The sequence below is a fragment of the Bemisia tabaci genome, chromosome 5 (genome assembly GCF_918797505.1).
Source record: "Bemisia tabaci chromosome 5, PGI_BMITA_v3".
In the NCBI taxonomy this organism is placed as follows: domain Eukaryota; kingdom Metazoa; phylum Arthropoda; class Insecta; order Hemiptera; family Aleyrodidae; genus Bemisia; species Bemisia tabaci.
In genome coordinates this window covers 40,398,329-40,420,250 of record NC_092797.1, presented here as the reverse complement: position 1 = coordinate 40,420,250, position 21,922 = coordinate 40,398,329, and the positions used below count along the sequence as shown (strand labels likewise).

Genomic DNA, 21,922 nt, shown 5'->3' with positions numbered 1-21,922 from the left:
GTTAAGGAATTTGCTTCGCACTGTGCAGAATATTCACAGAAATTGGCACAAAAATCCGCACAACCGTTTTCTTATAAAAAATTGAATTGCCCAATTAAATTTGGCTGTAGCCGATGTAGCTTGGTTCCTTTTTTGCTTAGCGCGGTCCAATTTTGGTTCCTTGCGTCAAATCAATCATCACTAAAATATTTTACACGTTATTTGTAACTAGAAAGACAAAATATTGTATTCCTTATCGCGTAACGCTCTCATTGCTCCACTTGTTTATGGTTTGTTCCGACACGGAAAAAAAAATTGCTGATTCAACAATTCAATTGCTAAAAACAGTGAGTGCAATGTTTCAACGCAGATTTTACGAAAAAAAAATGCTACTTTAACCACCCCCGTGGTTAAATTAGTTTACAATGTGGTTAAAGTAGCATTTTTTTGTTGTAAAATCTGCGTTGAAACATTGCACTCACTGTTTTTAGCAATTGAATTGTTGAATCCGCAATTTTTTTCCCCCCGTGTAGTTCCACCTTGTTTACTCCTTGCGCCTGTGTCAACTTCACTATCCCTTCTCCCGCTTCGTGTCAGTGGCGAGGCGTGAATGATCGATAATCGATTTTTCCCCATTTGAAGCTGTAGTAAAGTATCGATTATCAAGGTGTTCGTCGCGAACACCCTGTTTATCGATCCTTTTCCATAGGTTTAAATGGCGGATCGATCGATATATCGCAAAGCACGCCACGCCACTGCTTCGCGTCCAAAGAGCTTTGATGAAACGTCGGGAATCTTTCGCGGGAATCCCCTTAAGATGAGCGCGCTGTGAATAAAAAAGACGCGAGACCTATCATCTCCGATTTCAAAGGCGCGCCAGTGAGCGAGCCTCGCTAACAAGTGTATAATCCAGTTATTGAAATACTGACTTCAATGGTGTCAAAAGAACGCCATCAAAGATGCCCAGATCTCTCTCGGGAGGGAATATCACCTTGCTTCCATTAGTCCCCAAGCCCTGGAGCTTTAGTGGAGCATCAGTGAGTTGCGCGAACTGCGAGGATTTTCGCGAAGATACTCTAATGAGAAAGGGTCTTAAGGTGATTCGATGGACGCCATATTTTGTGTCAGAACCGCATGCGATGTATCGCATCAATTGGTTCCATATTTTCAGCTCCTCGTCATTTTTCTCCTATTTTGAGATCGCACTTCTGTTGTCAGGAGTCTAAAGCACTCACTTACCAATTTTAACAAAGAAATTCAACATATTAAAGGCGTTGTTTTTTCAGAGAGAAAATATCGCATTCGAGTGCAGTTTCGATATCAGTATCGAATGCGATGTTTTCTCTCTGAAAAAACCATGCCTTTATTAAGTTGAATTTCTTTGTTAAAATTGGTAAGCGAGTGCTTTAGACTCCTGACAACAGAAGTGCGATCTCAAAATAGGAGAAAAATGACGAGTAGCTGAAAATATGGAACAAATTGATGCGATATATCGCATGCCGTTCTGACACAAAATATGGCGTCCATCGAATCACCTTAAATCTGGAAGAAGAAGAGTAATTTTGTCTACTTCTATAGTAGCCATGCACGATATACCCGGCTGTCCAATGGACCGTATCCGATACACAAACGGGTGAGATTGTGTCGATATCGATTGGTTCTACTGTGAACGTAGTTTTAATTTTTTTTTTTTTTGGTTGGCAGGTTTAATGGCTTATACCTCTTATCAGAGGTTCACAGCCAACTATAGGCAAAGATTTAATGTCCTTAGACAACAGGGCAATAGGGACATCCATGCTCGGGTTTAAAATTTTTCAGAAATCCGAGTAGAATCTGTTTCCGCAGATCCACTCGTCTGTTCCGTGAAAATTTGAATTCTACAAATCTCGTGCATGACACTTAGAGTACCTCTTCAGCATTCTTTCTCATTCGAGGATTCAGCCTTAGCTACCCTCGTGTAAGAAATGAAATTCATCTTGTTTCGAGAAGTTTTTATTTTACACTCTACCTATTTTGCCAGAAATACGGCAGTGCCTTCGGCTTTTGTTTAAAATCGATTTTCAAGCTCAAAAATGTTTTTAATGCCAGGCCGTGACGGAGGAAGCTCCGGGAAAGAGCATCACGTTTACATATTCAATCAAATCTCCATGCAGATATAGATTTGAATACATTAGCGGAGTTGTCTTGACTGTCGGTTAAAAGTTACCTCTTAAACCTTTAAGGCTCCCCACAAAAAGGCAACCATGCTCGTGTGTTTAGTCTTATCCCTGTATTGAGAGTTTTCTCGAATGTAGACGAAGACGTCCATTACAGAACAGGCGCGTGTGTATTACGACCTCAGCTTTAAAGGCTTTTTTTAACTAGAGAATTGATGCTGGTGAATACTAGCGGCATCATCGCGTTTCTCGCAATTTTTTTTTCTGAATAAAAAGGCGATTTAATAAATAAATAAATTTTAAAAAAAACCCTGCTTTTAAGGACTCTATTACGGAAGTGGACTCTTCCTCAGTCTAAAAATAGATTATGATTATCATCAAGGCTTTCAATTTGAGTGCTTTTTTCCGAGCTTACGGACCGTGTTTAGTCATTTACAAGACAGGCAACGTGAAATGCAAATAGACTGGTTAGATTTAAAGCCTTGCAATTCAGGGAGTTTCGGGGCAGTAGAAACTATTAGTTTTTACGTCTCAGAAAAGCGCTGTACGTCACTTTATTCTCATGGATTGCAGTGGAAGAGGATACGTCACTATCATACTTGGATCCAATTCGATATAATGATGATTGCATTTTGTATAGTTTACGATTAAATAATAATGCTTGGGAGGAAATTAGGACATCGTTGAATGCAGTTTGGCCGATCTTGGTCGCAAATCCATCCAATTTGTAGAGAGTTAGTAATTTATAAGTTCTCAGGGAGTTAGTAATCGTCCTTGGTTATGTCGAATGCCATGAACACTATACTATTGTATTCTTACTCCCACATGCAACCATTCGTGCTCCATGGATGTCCAAGTTGCATACGCAACGGAAGTGAAGGCGTTTTGACTGTCCAGTCACTCACCGCTTCACCCGCGGCGCACGGAGGGCCAGCAGCCAAGTTTAGCCGGACAAAAGTCCTCAGAGGCGCCTGAACTTACTAATATGAGAGAATGTATGTTTTTAGGGGTAATTTAGGTCGCTGAATCCATATTTTGGGTTTCTTTTAAGAAATTTTGAAGTTTTTGATGAGAATTATTTAAAAAAAATTGCTTTATCAACGGGTAATTAATAGCAATTTTTCACTCAAATCTTCAGAGGTACCTGAGATTGTTTTGTGTGAAGAAATTGGTTTCTGAGGGTTATTTTAGTGAATAAATTACAGTTTTGCTTTCTTTGTTCAACATTTTTCAGTTAAAAATTCCAAAAATTTGAAAAATGATGATTTATCTCTGGGTAATATATGGGAATATATGTCGCGTATTTTTCAGCAGAATTAGCATTGCATCTCATCTCGCCCAACGAAAATATCCATAGCCCAGAAAACTGCCGAAAACTGCAAGTGAACCAAAGAAATTCTCAAATTTCTGAGTGTGCTTTTACTTAAAATTGACGATTTGAACCGTTCAGACATGTCCAGAAAATTCAGGAGTCGTCTGCATGTCGCGTATTTTTCAGCGTAATTATAGTATTGAATCTCATCTCGCCCAACAAAAATACTCATTGCTCAGAAAATTGCGAAAAATTGCGAGTAGACCAAAGAAATTCTAAAATTTCAGAGCGTGTTCTTACACAAAATTGACCATTTGAACCCTCCAGACATGTCCAGAAAATTCAGGAGTCGTCAGCTTGTCGCGTATTTTTTGGCGGAACCAATGAAAATATTGTTTTGAAGAATGCACTTCTTTTGCCAGAAATTAGAAGATAGAGAGGCAAAGCCGGAATAAAACCTTGAATTAGAAAATTTTATTCAGAATCAGTCATAATTTAACCCCAGAAGTCGGGCCGCAATTGTATGGACATCTATAATAACAATATAAGTAGATTAGCGTAGGATAGCACCATTATACGGCATGCTTGCAATTTGGCAACACTGTCTTTCATCTATATGAACACATCTACGATAGAATCGATATATATCGAAAATCCTAACCTAGAATCGATTTTCGTTAGTGTATTTACAATGAGAAAGAGCATTGATGCCAACATGCAAGAATCGCCAATGCCTGGCACGTGAGTGATCTAATATAAGAAATTAGCATAAAATCCTCGATCTTGCGTCACAAAAAAATTCATAACTCACGGTAAGGCAAGAAAAGGCAACTGAACCAATGAAAATTTAGATGTTTAGGATGTACTGAACCACTTGGTAGCGGTCCGTAACCTTACAGATCTTTACAGAAAATTGCAGACCACTTTAAACCTAAAAATTAGGACATTTTCGTGCCCAGTTTTTAATTTTGTGTACCAGACTATACAATGCACGAAATTGATAAAAATACCTTAAAGTAAAATGAAAACATGTTAATCTAACTTGGTAAAACACTCGTTATGTTGGGAAACACTCGAAGGTTTGTGGAACATAACCTTTTGGATGAGCGTTGAACCAAGCCAGCATACAGGATAAATGAACACACCACGCGCGCTCGGGAAAATCTTGGCATCGCAGTCTTATTAGTGATAAGACCCCCAAACCCAGTGATGTACAGATACTCCATGATATACCTCATCGCTCAGTGGTGTCTATTTTCGAATTTTCCGGACAAGCCAAAATGGACTTTTGTCCAGCTAAATTCGATTCCTGGCCCTCTGTGCGGCGCGGTGGGCTTTTTTGCGAGAATCCCAAACGATATAGCGCTTTCAATTATTCGTCCATACCTCAAAGATATCGTATCTCCTATGCTCGAAGAGTTGCATACAGGCGTGGGATATGAGTTTTTCGTGCTTTAATTTTGATATCGCGATGTGCTATGCTTGATTTGTAGAGCTACTATATTCGTGCCTAAATGTCTTTGAAGTATACGTGAAGATTAAAGGCCATAGGCAGAACCAAAAGGGGAGGGCGCAGTGGCCGTTCGCCCCCCCTTTTTTTCCCCGAAAAAAGGAGGAAGAAAGAAGGAAGGAACGGAAGAAGGTAAGGCGATCACGTTTGGTAATTATTCATGACCGAATTTACTCAAACTGCATATAATATGCTTTAAAATTTCGAAAATTGTCTTACTGATGCCCCCGGACCCCCTTACGCACCCGTGGTTCAAAGTGTCTGGATCCACCTATATTAAAAGAACTCTCGTCATTTTGCATCCTCGCAGTAAAGCCCGCCGCATAATAATCAAACGAGCCTTTCAGAGAAGTTGGACATGAGATTATCAAGGCAATTTGGACTGCGTTCAACAGAAAGGAACCAAGCCACATCAGCTATTGCCAAGTTTAACTGGGCAATTTAATTTTTAATGAGAGAGCGTTTGTGCAGATCCCTTTGAAAATTTTAAGGAATTTGCTTCGCACTGTGGAGAAAATTCACTAAAATTTGCACAAAAATCCGCACAACCGTTTTCATGTAAAAAATTAAATTGCCCAGTTAAATTTGGCAATAGCTGATGCGGCTTGGTTCCTTTCTGCTTAACGCGGTCCATCTGTTGTTTAGTTTCCAGTTTAAAAAAATGAAACGTGGGAGACAAATTAGGGAACCTGGAAAGTAGTTCGGTTGATTCTGGTTGAAGGTAGAGTCCCTTTATACTGAGAGTCAAGACAATTTGAATCCATTTCTGATTGGTTCCCGTATTTTAGGCCTCCACAGTGTCACAAACGGGAATAAAGATTACATTTTCACCAATTGCAAAGATTATAATCTGGAATGGACCGGGGAATTACGGGTTCGGCAAGGAACAAACGGAATGAGAGGAGGAACGGAGAAAGGCATTTGAGAATGGGCCGATCAAAGATTACGAAAAACGTTCAATTTCTGTAATCTTTATTCCCGTTTGTGACTCCATGAGGGGTGTTGTCTTGGACTCTCAGTTTAAAGGGACTCTAAATTAGGGAACCTGGAAAGCAGTTCGGTTGATTCTGGTTGAAGGCGTCCATCGCTACTCCCTCAACTTTCGGGAAATTTGAGGCTGATGTCACGGCTGAAAGGATCGCGAGCGACCCAGTTCAGCTCCCGATCTCACAGCCCCGAGGCAGCTTTGTCTCGGAACGTCGCCGCTAATTCGTCCCAGAATTTGAAGGGGCCAACGGGACTGTAATGGCGGTCAAGGGCGTCATTATCGATCAATGCGCCTCCCTTTATTGCAAAATCCGAGTACTCCCAGCTGCCAGGTTGGCTTTGATAATTCATCGGTCCTTTGACGTGAGGGCGTAACTGTTTCATGAGTTGAGCCCTATTTTCCATGTAACCTTATACTCTTCAGGGCTCGTGTTGAAATCGAGGCACGCGATCACGTCAGGAGAGTGATGAATCGTCCCGTGTGGTATACGACTTTTAAAATAGTTTAACAGGACTGGACCATGAATCCGATGCAAACTTTTGCTTTAGGAACAAAATGATAACACATCGGGGAAGCCTGAAATTCATTCCTGCCTTTGCAGTCTGTGTGTAATTTTACGCATATTTCCCGATTCAAAAAGTACACTACGGCAGGGTGTTTACAAGTCCGAAATTTCGGGAAAGTTCGGATATAGTACCGTTTTTTTAAGGGCGGTCCGGAAGTACTGAAAAAGTGCGGAATTTCGCGAGAAGGTCCGGATTTTTTGTCATTTTTGTCGCGATTCGAGCGATAAATGCAAATTCTTGAAAATTTTCGGATTTCGTCAATTGGAGGTACTGAAAAAGTACTGAATTTCTCTTATGAGGAGGTACTGAATTTCTCGGGAATGGACTGGAAAAGTACATACTGTAAAAGTACTGATTTTTGGTCAGCCTGTTTTAGTAGACACCCTGACTACGGCAAAAGCGTACCTCGGCATTACTTTCTCCGATTTCAAAACTCCACGCAAATTTAAAAATGGCAACCGTCTTGTGACACAATTCCTCAAATAAAAAGCAACAACAATTAGAGGAGATATCCGAAAAATAGCGGTTGTCATTTTGTATTAATTAAGATCCTGCATTCCTGCGTCCTGTGACAGTAGCCATTCAAAGTTCTCCGCTTGGAGTTGTGATACCGCGATGACCCACGTATGATCTTATTTTTTTGTTTTTTTTTGTTGGAATACATTATTTTTGACTCAGGAAGCTAATAAATTCTTGATTTTTTTACGCAGATCTCGAAAAAAGGAGTTAATATTAGGCTTTCCTCATGCGCTCATCGTGATTTTTGAGACCATTTTCTCTACACAGGTTGATCCCAGTGGCGTGGCGTGAATTGCGATACATCGATTGTTATGCCATTTGAACCTATAGAAAAGGATCGATAAACAGGGTGTTCGCAGCGATCACCTAAATAATCGATTCTTTACCATAGGTTCAAATGGCATAACAATCGATGTATCGCAATTCACGCCAAGCCACCGGATGATCCAGAAGTCCCGCTCCGCCAGCACTAGGGACCACCCCTGTGACTTTTGAACAAAGTGAGATGTAGAGACCTGGAATTATGTGTGCTGGTAGGACACAAGGAACATCTTCAGGGAACCCCAAAAATTTAAAGGGGACCACCTTGAAAAAAAGCAAGAACCCTAGGAGTTGAAACTTGGTGTGCGACTTTTGGATCACTCTGTTGAGGAAATCTTATCTTTTCGGTCCAGCGAGTTTGCTGCGGCCCCCTGTCCATTTTTGCCTCAAGACAGCAGTGGCGTGGCTTGAATTGCGATGTATCGATTGTTATGCCATTTAAACTTATGGTAAAGAATCGACTATTAAGGTGTTCGCTGCGAACACCCTGTCTATCGATCCTTTTCCATATAGGTTTAAACAGCATAACAATCGATACATCGCAATTCACGCCACGCCACTGCAAGACAGTGTTCCCATTTCCCGGGACAAGTACCGAATTTCGGAACTTTTGAGATTTTCGTGAATTTTTCCGGAAACTTTGGAAATTCCAGAAATTTTCCGCATCTTTTGCATAATCCGGAACTTTCTCGGAACTTTCGAAAACATCTTTAAAGAATCCCGGAACTTTTGACGGTCATGGAGCGGGAGAAATTGGAACACAAAATTTCCAAATTCCGGAACTTTTGACGGATATGGAATGGGAGCACTGCTCAAGAACTGCCTGCCGACCCTTTGATTTGGAAAATAAATCGTCATGGATTATGCGTCAAAGGGTGGATTCTAGACATTTCCGATGTGTTCACGTGATTTTCATTCAATATCTTGCACAAGAAATTTCCCGGAACTTTTGAGATTTTCCTGAATTTCTCCTGGAACTTTCGAAATTCCAGAAATTTTCCGGATCTTTTACATTTTCTGGAACTTTTTCGGAACTTTCGAAGAAATCCACAAATAAACTCGGAACTTTTGACGGTCATGGAATGGAAGGTACTGGAACAAAAAAGCACTGAATCCCGGAACTTTTGACAATAAGGACTGGGAGCACTGCCCAAGAACTGCCTGCGGAAGCTGTAACTTGGAAAAAAAAAAAATCGTTACAGATTTTGCGTCAAAAAGTGGTTTTTAGACATTTCCGGTGTGTTCACGTGATTTTCGTGCGATATCTCGCACGATCAGCGGACTTAGTCGGCTATAGAGTCCCTTTATACTGAAAGTCAAGACAGCACCTCCCATGGAGTCACAAACGGGAATAAAGATTACAGAAATTGAACGTTTTTCGTAATCTTTGATCGGCTCATTCTCAAATTCCTCTCCCCGTTCCTTCTCTCATTCCGTTTGTTCTTCGCCGAACCCATAATTCCCTGGTCCATTCCCCCTGGTTCCCGATTAAAATCTTTGCAATCGGCAATAATGAAATCTTTATTCCCGTTTGTGACACTGTGAAGGCCTAAAATACGGGAACCAATCAGAAATGGATTCACATTGTCTTGACTCTCAGTATAAAGGGACTCTAGCTGCAACTTGGAAAAAAAATCGTTACAGATTGTGCGTCAAAAAGTGGTTTTTAGACATTTCCGATGCGTTCACGTGATTTTCGTGCGATATCTCGCACGATCAGCGGACTTAGTCGGCTATATCTCATGTGTCTAACAGCAGACCCAAATGGACCCCCAGGTGTCCACCCTAATCCCGCTTAATTCAGAGGCGGGGGTGGGGGGAGGGATGATTTACGGGGCGATCCGGCAAGGGTCCGTCGGCGGGCGCGGGGCGCGTCGATATCATTTTCACCGTAAAAACCCGCGAGTGTCAAGGTCACCCCCGGCGACCCAATTCCCAATCCCGCCCGGTAATGAGGCTCCGACGATGCGATCCCGAGCCTTTTCGGGCTCGAAAGTAGGCGATCCCTCGCCCGGGGCCCGGGCCCCGACGACGACGACGCCCGACTCGGTACCACCGTGACGTCACGTCCGATCCCGCCCCGCTGCTCAGCCCCGCGGTGATCAGCTCAATTCTGTTTTGTTTTCTCGGCGCGTTTCGGGAAAGGGTGTGTCGACACAGGATCCCCTTCTCGAAAATTTCACTCATCCCTTCCACGTGACTCGCAGGGTTGCCTAGGGTGGACCGTTTTTGAACTTTTTTCGAAATTCCAAGACGGCTGGTGCTAAAAAGTTGCGTTTTGGCTTAAAAAAAACGCTCAATTTTTTTCAGAGTTTTTGGATGATGCGCTGAGCCCGTCCCGACGCCATCTTTGTTGCCAAATTTTCAGGGCTCAGAACATCATCCAAAAATTCTGAAAAAAAATGAGCGTTATTTTTATGCCAAAACGCAACTTTTTAGCACTAGCCGTCTTGGAATTTCGAAAAAAGTTCAAAAACGGTCCACCCTAGGGTTGCCTTAGTCAGAAAGTACCGGGAGATGTTTAAAAAGTCAGGGAAAATGACGAAAATGTAAGGGAAAAATTGTCAAATTGCCTTCAATTATTTTTTCGAGTGAGGTTGACGTTTTGCTTTGAGACTATTTCTAACTATGTCTTTTTAACAAATTGTCATGTGTTCAATTGTCAGAGAATTTCATCGAAATGCGTCAAGGAAATCAGGGGAATGTCAGGGAATTTAATTTTCCAAATTCTGTGGCAGCCCTGGCTTTTCCTTAGCCCCGCGGTGATCAGCGGAATTTTGTTTTGTTTTCTCGACGCATTTCGGGAAGGAGTGGTGTCGATAGAGGATCCCTTTTCGATAATTTCATTCATCCATTTCACGTGACTCGTTTTCCCTCGTTGACGACGCATTGAACAAATCTAGAGTTAAAGAGAAATTGCCGGGGGTCCAAGGGACAGGGACCAAGTTTTTACACTGACTAATTCGTGTACTCTTAAATTTTCCTTTTTCGGGGTTGCCACAGCCAGGGAATGCCGGGAAACTGGGAAATGTCAGGGAATTTCAAAAAGACAGGGAAAACCTGGAAATGTCGGGGAAAATGACGTAAGTGTCTTTGAAAGATTTGTAATTTACCTTTATTTGCTTTTTAGAATGGGTTTGACGTTTTGAACCACAAATTATGCCTGAAAACTATTTCAAACTATGTATTTTTAACCATCTGGCATATCTTCAATGTCAAGGAATTTTACTCAAGTGTCAGGGAATTTCAACTTTCAAATTCTGTGGCAATCCTGCTTTTTGCATGAGATTTTAATATTTCGGAGGTCATCAATTACAATCCCACAAATTTATGGAGTAACCACGTTTATGAGTTTTAGTGCTTACCGACGACATAATCCAGAAAAAACAACGATTTCTCCGAAAATATAGGAAGTCGTTTCTCGGACTGGGGGAATATTTCAGAGAAACTAGCTTTACAGAGGCTCCTCTCTGCAACCCGGCTTTTTAATCTAGGACACCCTGTATATTCCAGGCAAAGCTCCAATAATTTCACATTCATACTTGTCCGGGGAGTAGGTCCCAAATCCTAGATTCCAGACCCTTCTACGTATTTTCTTCCGGGAAGATCGTCACGTTTTTTCCGTCCTCTCGCCAATGCCCAAGAATGAGATCAACAATGCGCAGAAAATATTCGAAGAATAACGGAAATGTGCAATGCAGTGGACGCTTTCGAAGGTCGCTGCAAACGTTTTGCCTACGGTAGTCCAGTCGTGAGTCACAAAGGACTCGACGTAATCACGTTTCGTTGAGTTTGAATCCCCGCTCAAGCTCAGATTTTCGGAGAATCCCAATCGCGGATTGCCCGAGCGTGAAGCGCAGTCGGAAAGTCGCCGGGAGGAAAATCCTTTTTTCGAATCGAGCCCCCGCGTCTGATTTCTCAGCTGCCTATTCACGCGAGTCGAGCCAAAAGGGTGGAATATTATCCTACCGCGCTGGAGGAGAACGCCGTATAAGCCACCAGGCGTTGCCAAATTTCCGTTCGGAAAATCTCGAATTTTCCGAAAAATTTATGAGCGTTTCTCTTCGGATTTTTCAGAGGATTTCGTTTGTAACTTGATCTAAAAACTCTGAATATTTCCAGGCGGAATATTGATAACTCTCTTCGAAAATGAATATTTTCCGAGAGGAAATTTGGCAACGTTCGAATGCTCTTACGGCGTTTTGACTCGGGGCGGGAGTATTTAGGTCATCGCATATGGGTCCATCGCGGGTATTTTTGCCGGGCCCGGGCCGGGGTGGATTCGATGTATCAGTCGGAGAGAGGTTTAAATTGAACTAACTCCGGGCAACAAGTGGGTCAAATCTGCCTCATCCCTAACCCATTACTCTTGCGTCCCCTACACAGCCGCCGCCCCCCGGCCCCCTGTCGGGGGGCAGAGTGGGGCGAAGCAGCCCCCACTCCCGTCTCTCTCCGGAAGTTCTCTTCCTTCCCCCCATAGTAAGCCGCCGTAGTAGTACCTGCCAGTATATTGATCCAAAAGCTCTGTCTGCCCCCTCCACCGACCGCCCCACCTGACTGGAACACCCTCCCCTCCCGGGGTTTCGGTCTCTCTCTCGCCTCTCTCTCGCTCTCATCTGGAGTCCTCTCGTCATTACTTCGTACTTGATCTAGTTTAGCTGACTCACGACCAATCATCAATACAGTTTCGCCACATCCCTCCCCTCTGGAGCCGTCACTTTTATCCTGCAAATTTCTCTCTTTCTCCCCCCCCCCGGGGGGGGGGGTAATTGAGCCCCCCTCCCGCGGTTCGATTTTGAGTCTTCCGCAATTCGAGTTTCCTTGTATCAGTCTCGGCGTTTTTCTTTTGTTTGCCCGCCCCTCAACCTCAAAAGTTTTTACTTTTCGATTCCCAACTCGGCCAATGTTTTTCCTCCGTTTTAGCTGTTGCATTTTGATCGCTCCGAATCCGGCCGAAGCCGTTTTTCCCTCCCGACCCCCGTCCCCGGCGCAACCCGGCGCCCTCTATCCCGGTTGTTTTATTCTCTCTCGTTTTTCTCTCCTCCTGGAGTCTATCCGGGGCGGCATCCCACATGAATACTTTTGAATCATTTATGGAATGTCGAGCACCCTTTGTTTCGAGCGCCGGCTCAAAAGCGATCTCGTATTAAAAAGCTGGAAAAACTCTCACCGGAGAGCCGACCTCCGCGGAGACGCACAAGACCACTTTACTCGTTTATTTACTCAGTTCGTCGCTTCCCTCACGAAAGAACTCAACTCCAATGCAATATTGCCAAATTTCCCCTCGCAAATTGCAGAATTTTGAGACTAGGAGAATCTTGGGCACCAATCCCTAACTGAAAATCGCACTGATTTTTCTTCGGATTTCATGAAAAAATCAGGGAAACGTTAAAGAAAATTGCACGGGTCAGGGTTGCTACAGTCAGGGAAAACCGGGAAATGTCAGAGAATTTTAAAAATTCAGGGAAAATGTCGAAAATGCCAGGGAAAATTTGTTGAATCGCCTTCATTTGCTTTCTAGAATGGGTTTGAGATTTTGAACAAGAAATTTTGCCTGAAAACTATTTTCAATGATGCCTTCTTAACCATCCGTCAGATCTTCAATTGTCAGGGAATTTCACCAAAGTGTATCAGGGATATGTCAGGGAATTTCATTTCCTAAATTCTGTGGCAAACCTGACAGGTACTTTTTTGTAAAATAAATTGATTTTCTAAGTCAATTTGGCAAGATTGGGATGGAGTTACGTTCCTTCATTCGGGAGACTACGAATCAAGCATCGCTTTCTAGGGGTGGGAGTCTCGAGGGCAGACCTGAAGTACCTGAAGTAGAAAGGGTTGAAAGTTTTCCTCTGAAAATTCGAGGGTTTCCTCTTTCTTTTCTCCATTTATTTTAATGAGAGGATTTTAAAAAGGACCAACGGACTAGGATCCATTAACTGGGAGTTTAATTAGCTCTGGTTTGTTCGGGAAAAGACACATGCAGACGCTCTGGTCTTCCGTGCAAATCGTGTGGATTTTGAAGCTCTAATGAACTCGCAATATTTGCAGCAAGTTACTACTGAAGTGTGTAAAGAAGAATTCAAGAGTGGGAAATGAATCAACAAGAGACAATTGAACAGATTTTGCAATAAGGAACCTTCATTTCTAGCTCATTTTAGAAACTACATATTTGTCATTAGTTAATTTGTGCTAGGCCTTTTTATTAATTAACCAAAAGTATTGTACCCTCATTGCAAAATAAAGTTCGATTAAAACCATTGAATATTCCGAGGTGATTGTCTATCGTGGTATTATTGAAGATTTTTTATCTCTGTACTAATTTACAGCAAATCAAATCCACATGCACGCGTACTTTGCTCGCAGAAACTTCAGTAAAATTACGGTTAGTGTTCGTTCAAAAAATCACATAGACCTAAGGATAGGTCCTTTAAAAGGTCTGCATGTTTCTTATCGATGTTAACTCTAGTAGGATACATGAAAAGAATGAAGAAAACTGACGAAGTATTCCTTTTTTAAAAAATAACCTAACCTTACCACGCAACTATAACCCTCGAAAGAAGTCAGACAAATATATTTACACTCGCCCGTGAATAATCGAGACCACTGCTCTACTACACGGATCGCTCGGAAAAATATATTTAAAGAAGGGAAGATAAAAAGAAAAGTGTAATTAGAGCCCTCTGAAGTGATGCGACTTACAAGGGAAAACACGGGATCCTCATTTTATGTCAGCTATCTGGACGTATTTCTGCCAAACGGAACTATGTGCACTGAGGCGCGGGCCCTGAGACCCATAAGAATACACGCATAACAGGGATCACGTAATAATGCACACAGTTCCGTTTGGCAGGAATACGTCCATTTATTTTGCCGGAAAAAGAAAATGAAAATGAAAATTAGGTGGATCACTTAGTTACTGTTCCCCGTCTCAAGCCCTGTAAATCTGAATTTCAAATCAAGCACGAAATTAAATTGCATAAATTTTAGCTGACGCAAGCAAAGAATCGTTTTCCGCGTTAGATCCCGCCTGCCTCCCCCCTCTCCACGAGGTGACTCGCTTATCAAGATCGCCCAAAACATTAGAAAATGTGTGGCGTGGTTCTTGAGTGAGGTGTGTGGAAAGTTCTCTCTATCTCATCCAGCATCGGCGCTGAAGCCCCAGCCGTGCTGAGGAAGAACACCGTATTAGCCATCAGACGTTGTCATATTTCCTTCGATAAATTGCGAATTCAGTGGGAAAATTTTAAAAATTTTCCCTTAAAATTTTCAGATAATTTTTTCCGCTATTGAATCTAGAATATCTGAAAATTTCAAGGAAAAAAAGTTCATAACTTTCCTAAAAATTACACGTTTTTTCCCAGGGAAATTTGGTAACTTTCGAATGTTCGCACGGCGTTCTTCCTTAGCACGACAGAATACTGTACCATGTTACGGAAGAGAGCAGCCAGGGCATTTTGGGTGAACCAGGAATTGCACGTGTTCTTATCCGCTCCGAGGGTCATCCCAGAATGTACTCACGGCTCTTTTCAATAATATAACAGAAGACCTCATTGCATCGCCTCTTTTATCACCTCTCAGAATCTTTTTGTTCCGTTGTCTTCATTGTTTCCAAAAGAAACATGTTCAGTGAGGCTCCCTGCTAAGTGCGTTATCACGATTTTATACAGAACGGACAGTTTAATTTGAAATTTCCGCCGTTTAGTGCCTTGTTGAGTATCTGAAAAAACCTGAAAAATTGGAGAATAGGGATTTTGGTTGACGAGAAGCTAGTTGAACACCTTTCGGAGAAAGGGAAAAAATTGTTTAAACAATCAGGATCTTTTTCATCCTTAAAAATTGTATCGGCAAAACGTCCATTCGTAATTAATTTCTTCGACGTAACAAGGCGAAAAAATGTCAAGAATTTCAAAGTACAAAAATGAAAGTATTTTCTGCGCGGTTTTCGAAAAGATGACTAGATTGAATGTATATGCGCCGCCGTCACGTTTGTAGACCAAAGAATAATTTTGATGTAAAAATTCGCTCATTGCAATCGCACGATTGCATGGAAAACTCAAATTAAGCATCAAAGATGCTAATTCTCATGCGGGACGAATTATATCAAAATTCGGTTTGCACGTTTTTTCAGTATACGATGCCGTCTGAAAATCAATTTTCATTTCAATATCGGTTAGGTGCGGAAGAAGGAACGTGTTAGGGGGGGGGGGGGCATTGAGATTTTTTTTTAAAATCATTTTAATCTCGTTTGTTCTTTCCTCCGGAGTGTCGAAAAATCTTGTAATTATGAAAGCTTTCCCGCCTTGTCTATACTAGTTTATCGAGAAGCTGCGACTAGTATAATAAGAAGCTAAGAAAAAAGGCGGTATAAACAGTCAAAGGTTGACAAATTTCTTCCAACAAAATATTTATTTCCTAGAAAATACATGAACATTTTTCCTTGAAATTTTCAGATACGATAGACGAATTGCGCCGAAAGTTCAACGGGGAATTTTCACCAGTTTCGACGGAAATTTGTCTTATGTCAGAAGAAATTCGGGAACATTCGGATTTTCATATTATTAACACGACGGAATAACCGAGAGTCGTCGGGTCGTGAAGTGGGTGTCCTGAAATTAAGAAATTCGATCGGGTGGAGTGGTGGGTCCCGGGCTTAAAATTTAATGGAAAATCAACAACTCAACGACAGGATGAGGTCAAGAGCCAACGCTTCTCTCTCCAACAGGATTAAAGCAATCACCAGAATGGTTGCCGGGCACGTAACATTGCATAAACGGACTCTTGGTTTGGTTTTTTTCTGGTTCTCCTCCTACAGATGACATAATAATCGGATGGTTTGAATAACAGTTATGCCGGTTTAATTTTCAATAATAATCCTCTTTCTTGTTTTATTATGGTCTCAAAGTTTGAGTGAATCGTATTGACATGACACAGCAGAATCGCAAAGATTCTATGCAGTTTTTTTTTTTTTTTTTTTTTTTTTTTTTTTTCCCCCGCTCCGCTTTTGGGCCCAGCTCAAACGCAATTTTAAAAATCATTGTTTTTTATGGTTAGTTAAAATTTATTCTGCAAGTGGAATATACGCCTTTTCCCAAATCTTTCCTTTGCGAAATAAGAAATGTATACACGGGTTTGTTTGATAGTCTGATAGGAAAAATAACAAACCTATGGCGCTTAATAGTATGATGACGGTGGAACTACCAGACCACGTATTTCAGCTTGTGACAATGCAGACTTCCTGTCATACTTTATTTTTTAAATGGAAAACCACTCAACGTCAATTCCTGGACACTTACGAGATTGTTCTTCCTCGTGCGAAGAACAATCTGTAAAAACTGTAAGGAATGATATTGATTCGTTCTCTTTTAGAAATTTAAATTGGAAGCGGAGATTTTTAAACACTGCAAAAGAGATACGGGCTCTGGTAGTTTCACCGTCGATAAATTGACAACTCTTAGATAGATACTATTGAGGAGGAACAGGAACTGGTGCCATCGAACTATTTTTAATTAATTTTATTTTTTAGAAAGTATGAAATGCGATTGGCTCTGGTCGTAATAAAAGACACTTCACTCTCACTGTGACGCACCAAGACAGGAGATAAGAAGCATTATCATTTTTAGGAGAATTAAATTTTCTTCACAGATGTTCATGGTACTAACACTCATGCGAATAAGAAAGCAGACTGAATAGTTTCACTGCGAACAAGTCACTCTTTCTGTATAATATTCTTCGTCTATCTTCATCAGAGAATGCCATTGTTGAATAGCACCACATTAATGAACCCTTAAACTGAGTCAAACTGTTCAAGCACATAAAAAAGCGTTTATAGTGACCATTTCTGCAGTCTCCTGCTAAGAGAGCAACTTGCCCTCTTTTTTTTACTGCCTTGTTGGCATGAAACATAACTTTTTTATGGTCCCTTCATTTGAAAGGCAAGTGAAGCGACTTCAAGGCATCATCGGCCAAATAATTTTCAAGAAATTTTGCGGAAAACCATTTTTTCGCCGAGATTCTGAACGCGGTTACAATGGTACTTTTTTATCAATTTCAGAAACTTCTCAAATCTCATTTGCTTGAAAATTTTCTATGAGAATAAAAAAAATATATAAATAAAAAATAAAAACTAGTAGTAGTGAAGTAATAGCACTTTGTAGCTTCCAAGCCATACCATTATATTTTGCTATCTGGCCCAAAAACCTATGCTGCACGCAAGAAAAATTCAAATTTACCGCCCTCCAAACATCCGCATCCTTTGAGCTCTGATGATCCAAAAGTAACCATCAAAATTTTAAAGCTCTTTATACAAGTAGATCTCAAAATTTTAGGTAATTTCTTGGTCAGCGACGTGAGCAGCCTATCTGCTGATCGTCGTAATTAAGTAACTAAGTAACTTGCTAACTAACTGATAAATCTCTGATTGCTAAATATTGCTCAAATTCGCATCTTGTCTATAGGTTCACTATAACTCATTGATACTCGTTCAAATTCCTTGAATTTGGTTTTAAGAAGCTGATATGTACTACATTCTGCAATAAGGAACTATAAATTCCGGCCCGGTTTAAAAACAACGTATGTGCCATTAGTTTCCGTATGCACGTAAGAGTTTTTTCAGATGAGCCAGAATTTATAGGTCCAAATTGCAAAATGCAGTCCATATGATCTTTGCGTTAGGTTTGTTTAAAGCGGCAGATAAACCTGCAAATTACAAGCGCTTGTTGAAAGTGAAACACCAATAGGAAACCAGCTCGACGTCGAGTGATCGAAATCCTCCATGCCTTTTGCTGTCTCACTTTCAACAAGCGCTTGTAACTCGCAGGTGTGCACTGAAAAAAAATCTCGGTGTATTTACTAAGAAAAGGGTAAAATTACCAAGAATTCAGGGTGCTATTTGATCCCAGTTTTTTCTTGGTAAAATTACCATTTATGGAATTGGTAATTTTACCGTCAAATCTCGGTGAAATTATTGACTTTCTCGGTAATTTCACTGGACCCCGGGAAAAACGCCAATATTTTTTATCGACTGTGGTAGAATTACCGAGATAAAATGGCAAAGTTACCGGGAATTGATAACCAATAAAAGTGGTATTCTTACCTGAAAAAAAAAAAACCAGTAAAAATACCGGTTTTTAGGTGAGCTTACTAGTCTGTCTTGGTAAAATTACCAATAATTGGTAAAAAAGTGAGATGGTAAATGTACCAACGGACCTTGGTAAAAACGCCGAGAATTTTTTTGCAGTGCTCCATGCCTTTTGGTGTTTCACTTTCAACAAGCGCTTGTAACTCGCGGGTGTGGGCCTTGAGGGAACGAGTACCGGAGTAAATTTTGAAACCCAGATCCTTAGTTCGATGAGGTCTCGTCGTGATTGAACGACGTTACAGTAATTTTAGTCTATTAGACTACGGTTCGTCGGTCACACAGACATTAAATCGCGATATCAAGAACTGTGTAATATCTTATCGTTTGGCAATTTGCCTGACTTTGATGACTCCCCTTAGCGAGGGCTCATCGTTGATGGCAACTTTTATAGGTTTTCGGAAGTCTCATTATCCCAAGGAGTATGTATCCTCCCGAACTTGCTACCCCCTCGCATAATCTTCAGCAGCCCTGAAGCCAGCGAATTGCTGGCCTGGGATTCTCGTTAATTCGGTGGTAGTTGAAGTGGAACGGAGAAAAAAAGAACTTGCAACTGTCCTAGACAAAATCCAGCACAGAAACTGTCACTAACTTTTCTAACAAAATATTCACTTTCAAATTTCTAACCTCTCTGTTATCTGGAGGATGCAATTATGTTTTCCTCTCCAGAGCACTCATGGATATGTTTTGTCACGGTTTTTGTAGCAGCCTGCAGTTTCTTCAAATATGTCAGAATGTTTTATTTATTTTCCTTTTTTATTTGAAGTTTAAGCTCTCTACTCTCTGCATTATATTATAAGTAGAAAACACAAGGAAGACATGCATGTTAAGTTTTTTCCATTATTTTTTACTTAAAAACTGATTGTGAGTAAAACAATCGACAGTTTTCTTCTTCTTCGATCTTCCTGAATTCATATTCGCCGTTAAATCCATGAAAACTCTATCACTCTTTAACACGAGTTTTTCCCTTGTGCAATGAAATAGTGGAAAAGTACGGGGTACAAGGGTACCACAACGATAATATCCCTAACTTAACATGCCTTTTTATAATTCACACGCGTCTCAAAATCGCCACGTAAATTCAGTTTGCACAGCTTAATACTTGTAAACTTTCCTTGCCCTTTTTTCTGAGATGGAAGATTCGAGTGGGTTTCGCTAGCCCCCTTGATATTCGCAAAAAAAAAAAAAAAAAAAAAAAAAAAAACTGCGAGGAGTAAGGAGTTCTAGGAATGTTTAACGACTAACTCGATTGTACATGAACCTGCAACAATACGACGACCGCTGAAAAGTTGAACAGGAGCTCCCTCTAGAGGTAATTTTTCAAAGGTCCCGCGATAGCGCTCGAGCGGGTTATCTTGTGAATTTTGAATGCTGGTTTTACGCTAAAATGCACTCGAGTTGTGTTTACAGAAACCACTCTCGAATCATGGCATCCTAAGTGTGCATACTTACAGCTCGGCGTTTTCTAATCTCCGGGAAAAAATGTCACAGCGGCTAGAAAGCTGGAACTGGAAAAATGTACGTCCCATTCGCGCTATTGCAAGTTTTCCATAACATTTTTTTACCATCCGGAACAATCGTCAGTTTTTTTCGGAATTTTTTTGTGGAATTTATTTCTTCTTCTTCTTCTTCTTCTTCTTCTACCTTTTGACTAGGGCCGTGATCCTGTTTGTCTAGCTTCTAAATTGATAAATAAATATGACAAATATGATAATAAATAAATAAATATGAATAATTAAAAATAAATATGACAAATAACATATGATGGCGATGAGAGAGGGTTAATTCTCCGGGGATGAAAGGGAGCTCTGTGCCCATCTCTTGGGCGGTCTTTGGCGGTTGGAATTTATTTGAAGTTCCTTAATATATCACTCAAGTGTCATCTCAATAAGAACTCACAAATCTGACACACATTCTGACTCCTAGAATAGGCACTATGATACAAATATATCTCGATGCAATTGTAAGAAATGAATATGTTGTTTCGAAAAAGCCCATTTCTGAAAAGCAAATTTCAGAAAACGAAACTGACTTTCACCCAAAATTTTCCGCGAATGATGATTGTTTTAGGCGCATTTTCTCTAGTTTTCAAATTAAGATCCATGGCCAAAAATAGAATACTGTTCGGTTCTTCAATAATAGTCCTTTAATGACGTTCTTAAACCTGATAGTTGACAGAAAGAAAATCGCGCCTATCTTTTCAATAGAAAACGAAAAAAGAAAAAAAAAATGGATAAAAATAGGTGCGTTACCCTTAAACCCTTTCTACTGCAATGAAACAGAATTATCCTATTTTTCCCAGCAGGGCTGTTTTCGAAACGAGACATTCTTGAAAAGGTGTTTCCTTCACGATCTACGCCGACAACATCTCAAATGAAAACATTAAAAATGTAATTCTGGCCAGTGTTCAAATAACAAATATCGCACTCACTTACACTTATTATGTCACCGTGACGAGAAGTCCGGACCTCGCCTTTTCTTCTTTAAAACTTTCTACTTTGGTCATTTTCACCGCAAAAGCATGTAATTTTTCAATCGTTACGTTACGCAAAATTTCAGTATCTTTTTTTCCTCTTCTCTTCGCCTATGTACAAGTGTAGACCCAGATTCTCTCTGTTCTTAGAGTGCATTTAGTGAAATCCGTTCAATAGAAAAGCAGCATTCTTGTGAAAACTCTAACATAAACGATATCAAAAAAATGTATTTAAAATGTATTCATCTTTAAAACTTTTTATTTTGGTCATTTTTACCGCGAAAACGCGTAATTTTTAAATCGCGTTGCTTAACGCATTATTTCAGTGTCCTGTTTTTCTCTTCTCTCGTCCACATCCACGCAGACCGAGACTATCTCTCCCCTTTAAGTGCATTCAGTGAAATCCGTTTATTGTGAAAACTCACCAGTTTTTCCTTGGTAAAATTACCATTTATGGAATCGGTAATTTTACCGAGAAATCACGGTAAAATTATTGACTTTCTCGGTAATTTTACTGGACCCCGGTAAAAACGCCAATATTTTTTATCGACTGTGGTAGAATTACCGAGATAAAATGGCAAAGTTACCGGGAATTGATTACCAATAACAGTGGTATTCTTACCTGAAGAAAACAGTAAAAATACCGGTTTTTAAGTAAGCTTACCAGTCTGTCTTTGTAAAATTACCAATAATTGGTAAGAAAAGTGAGATGGGAAAGGTACCAACGGACCGTGGTAAAAACGCCGAGAATTTTTTTTCAGTGTGAAACGATGTCCAAAAAATGTATTAATATTACTGCGACAGGATAAGAAGATTCCTAAGGTTGAGGGACGGGCTGCAAGCTGAGGGTATTTCTCGAGCGTAAGACGGGACGCCCGTATTTCCTCGATTTTATACAGAAATGCGGGATCGGTGTTTGCCCGGCTAATCCCGAGGGTCTCATCTTTAAGCCGTTTCCGCGGAT

At 40.7% G+C, this 21,922-nt stretch overlaps 1 protein-coding gene across 2 annotated transcripts in view; it reads left to right on the top strand.

Moving 5' to 3' along the window:
• Positions 1-21,922, top strand: part of LOC140224649 (uncharacterized) — a 68,063-nt gene that overhangs the window by 36,894 nt on the left and 9,247 nt on the right. The window contains exon 4 of one of the 2 annotated variants that reach the window (XM_072300718.1): positions 11,856-12,014. The exons of the other annotated variant lie outside the window; for it this stretch is intronic. Coding sequence (XP_072156819.1) covers positions 11,856-11,999 — 144 coding nt within the window. The 3' untranslated portion in view covers positions 12,000-12,014. Of the gene's footprint in view, positions 1-11,855; positions 12,015-21,922 lie in introns of those variants that run through there. 2 annotated transcript variants of the gene reach the window in all.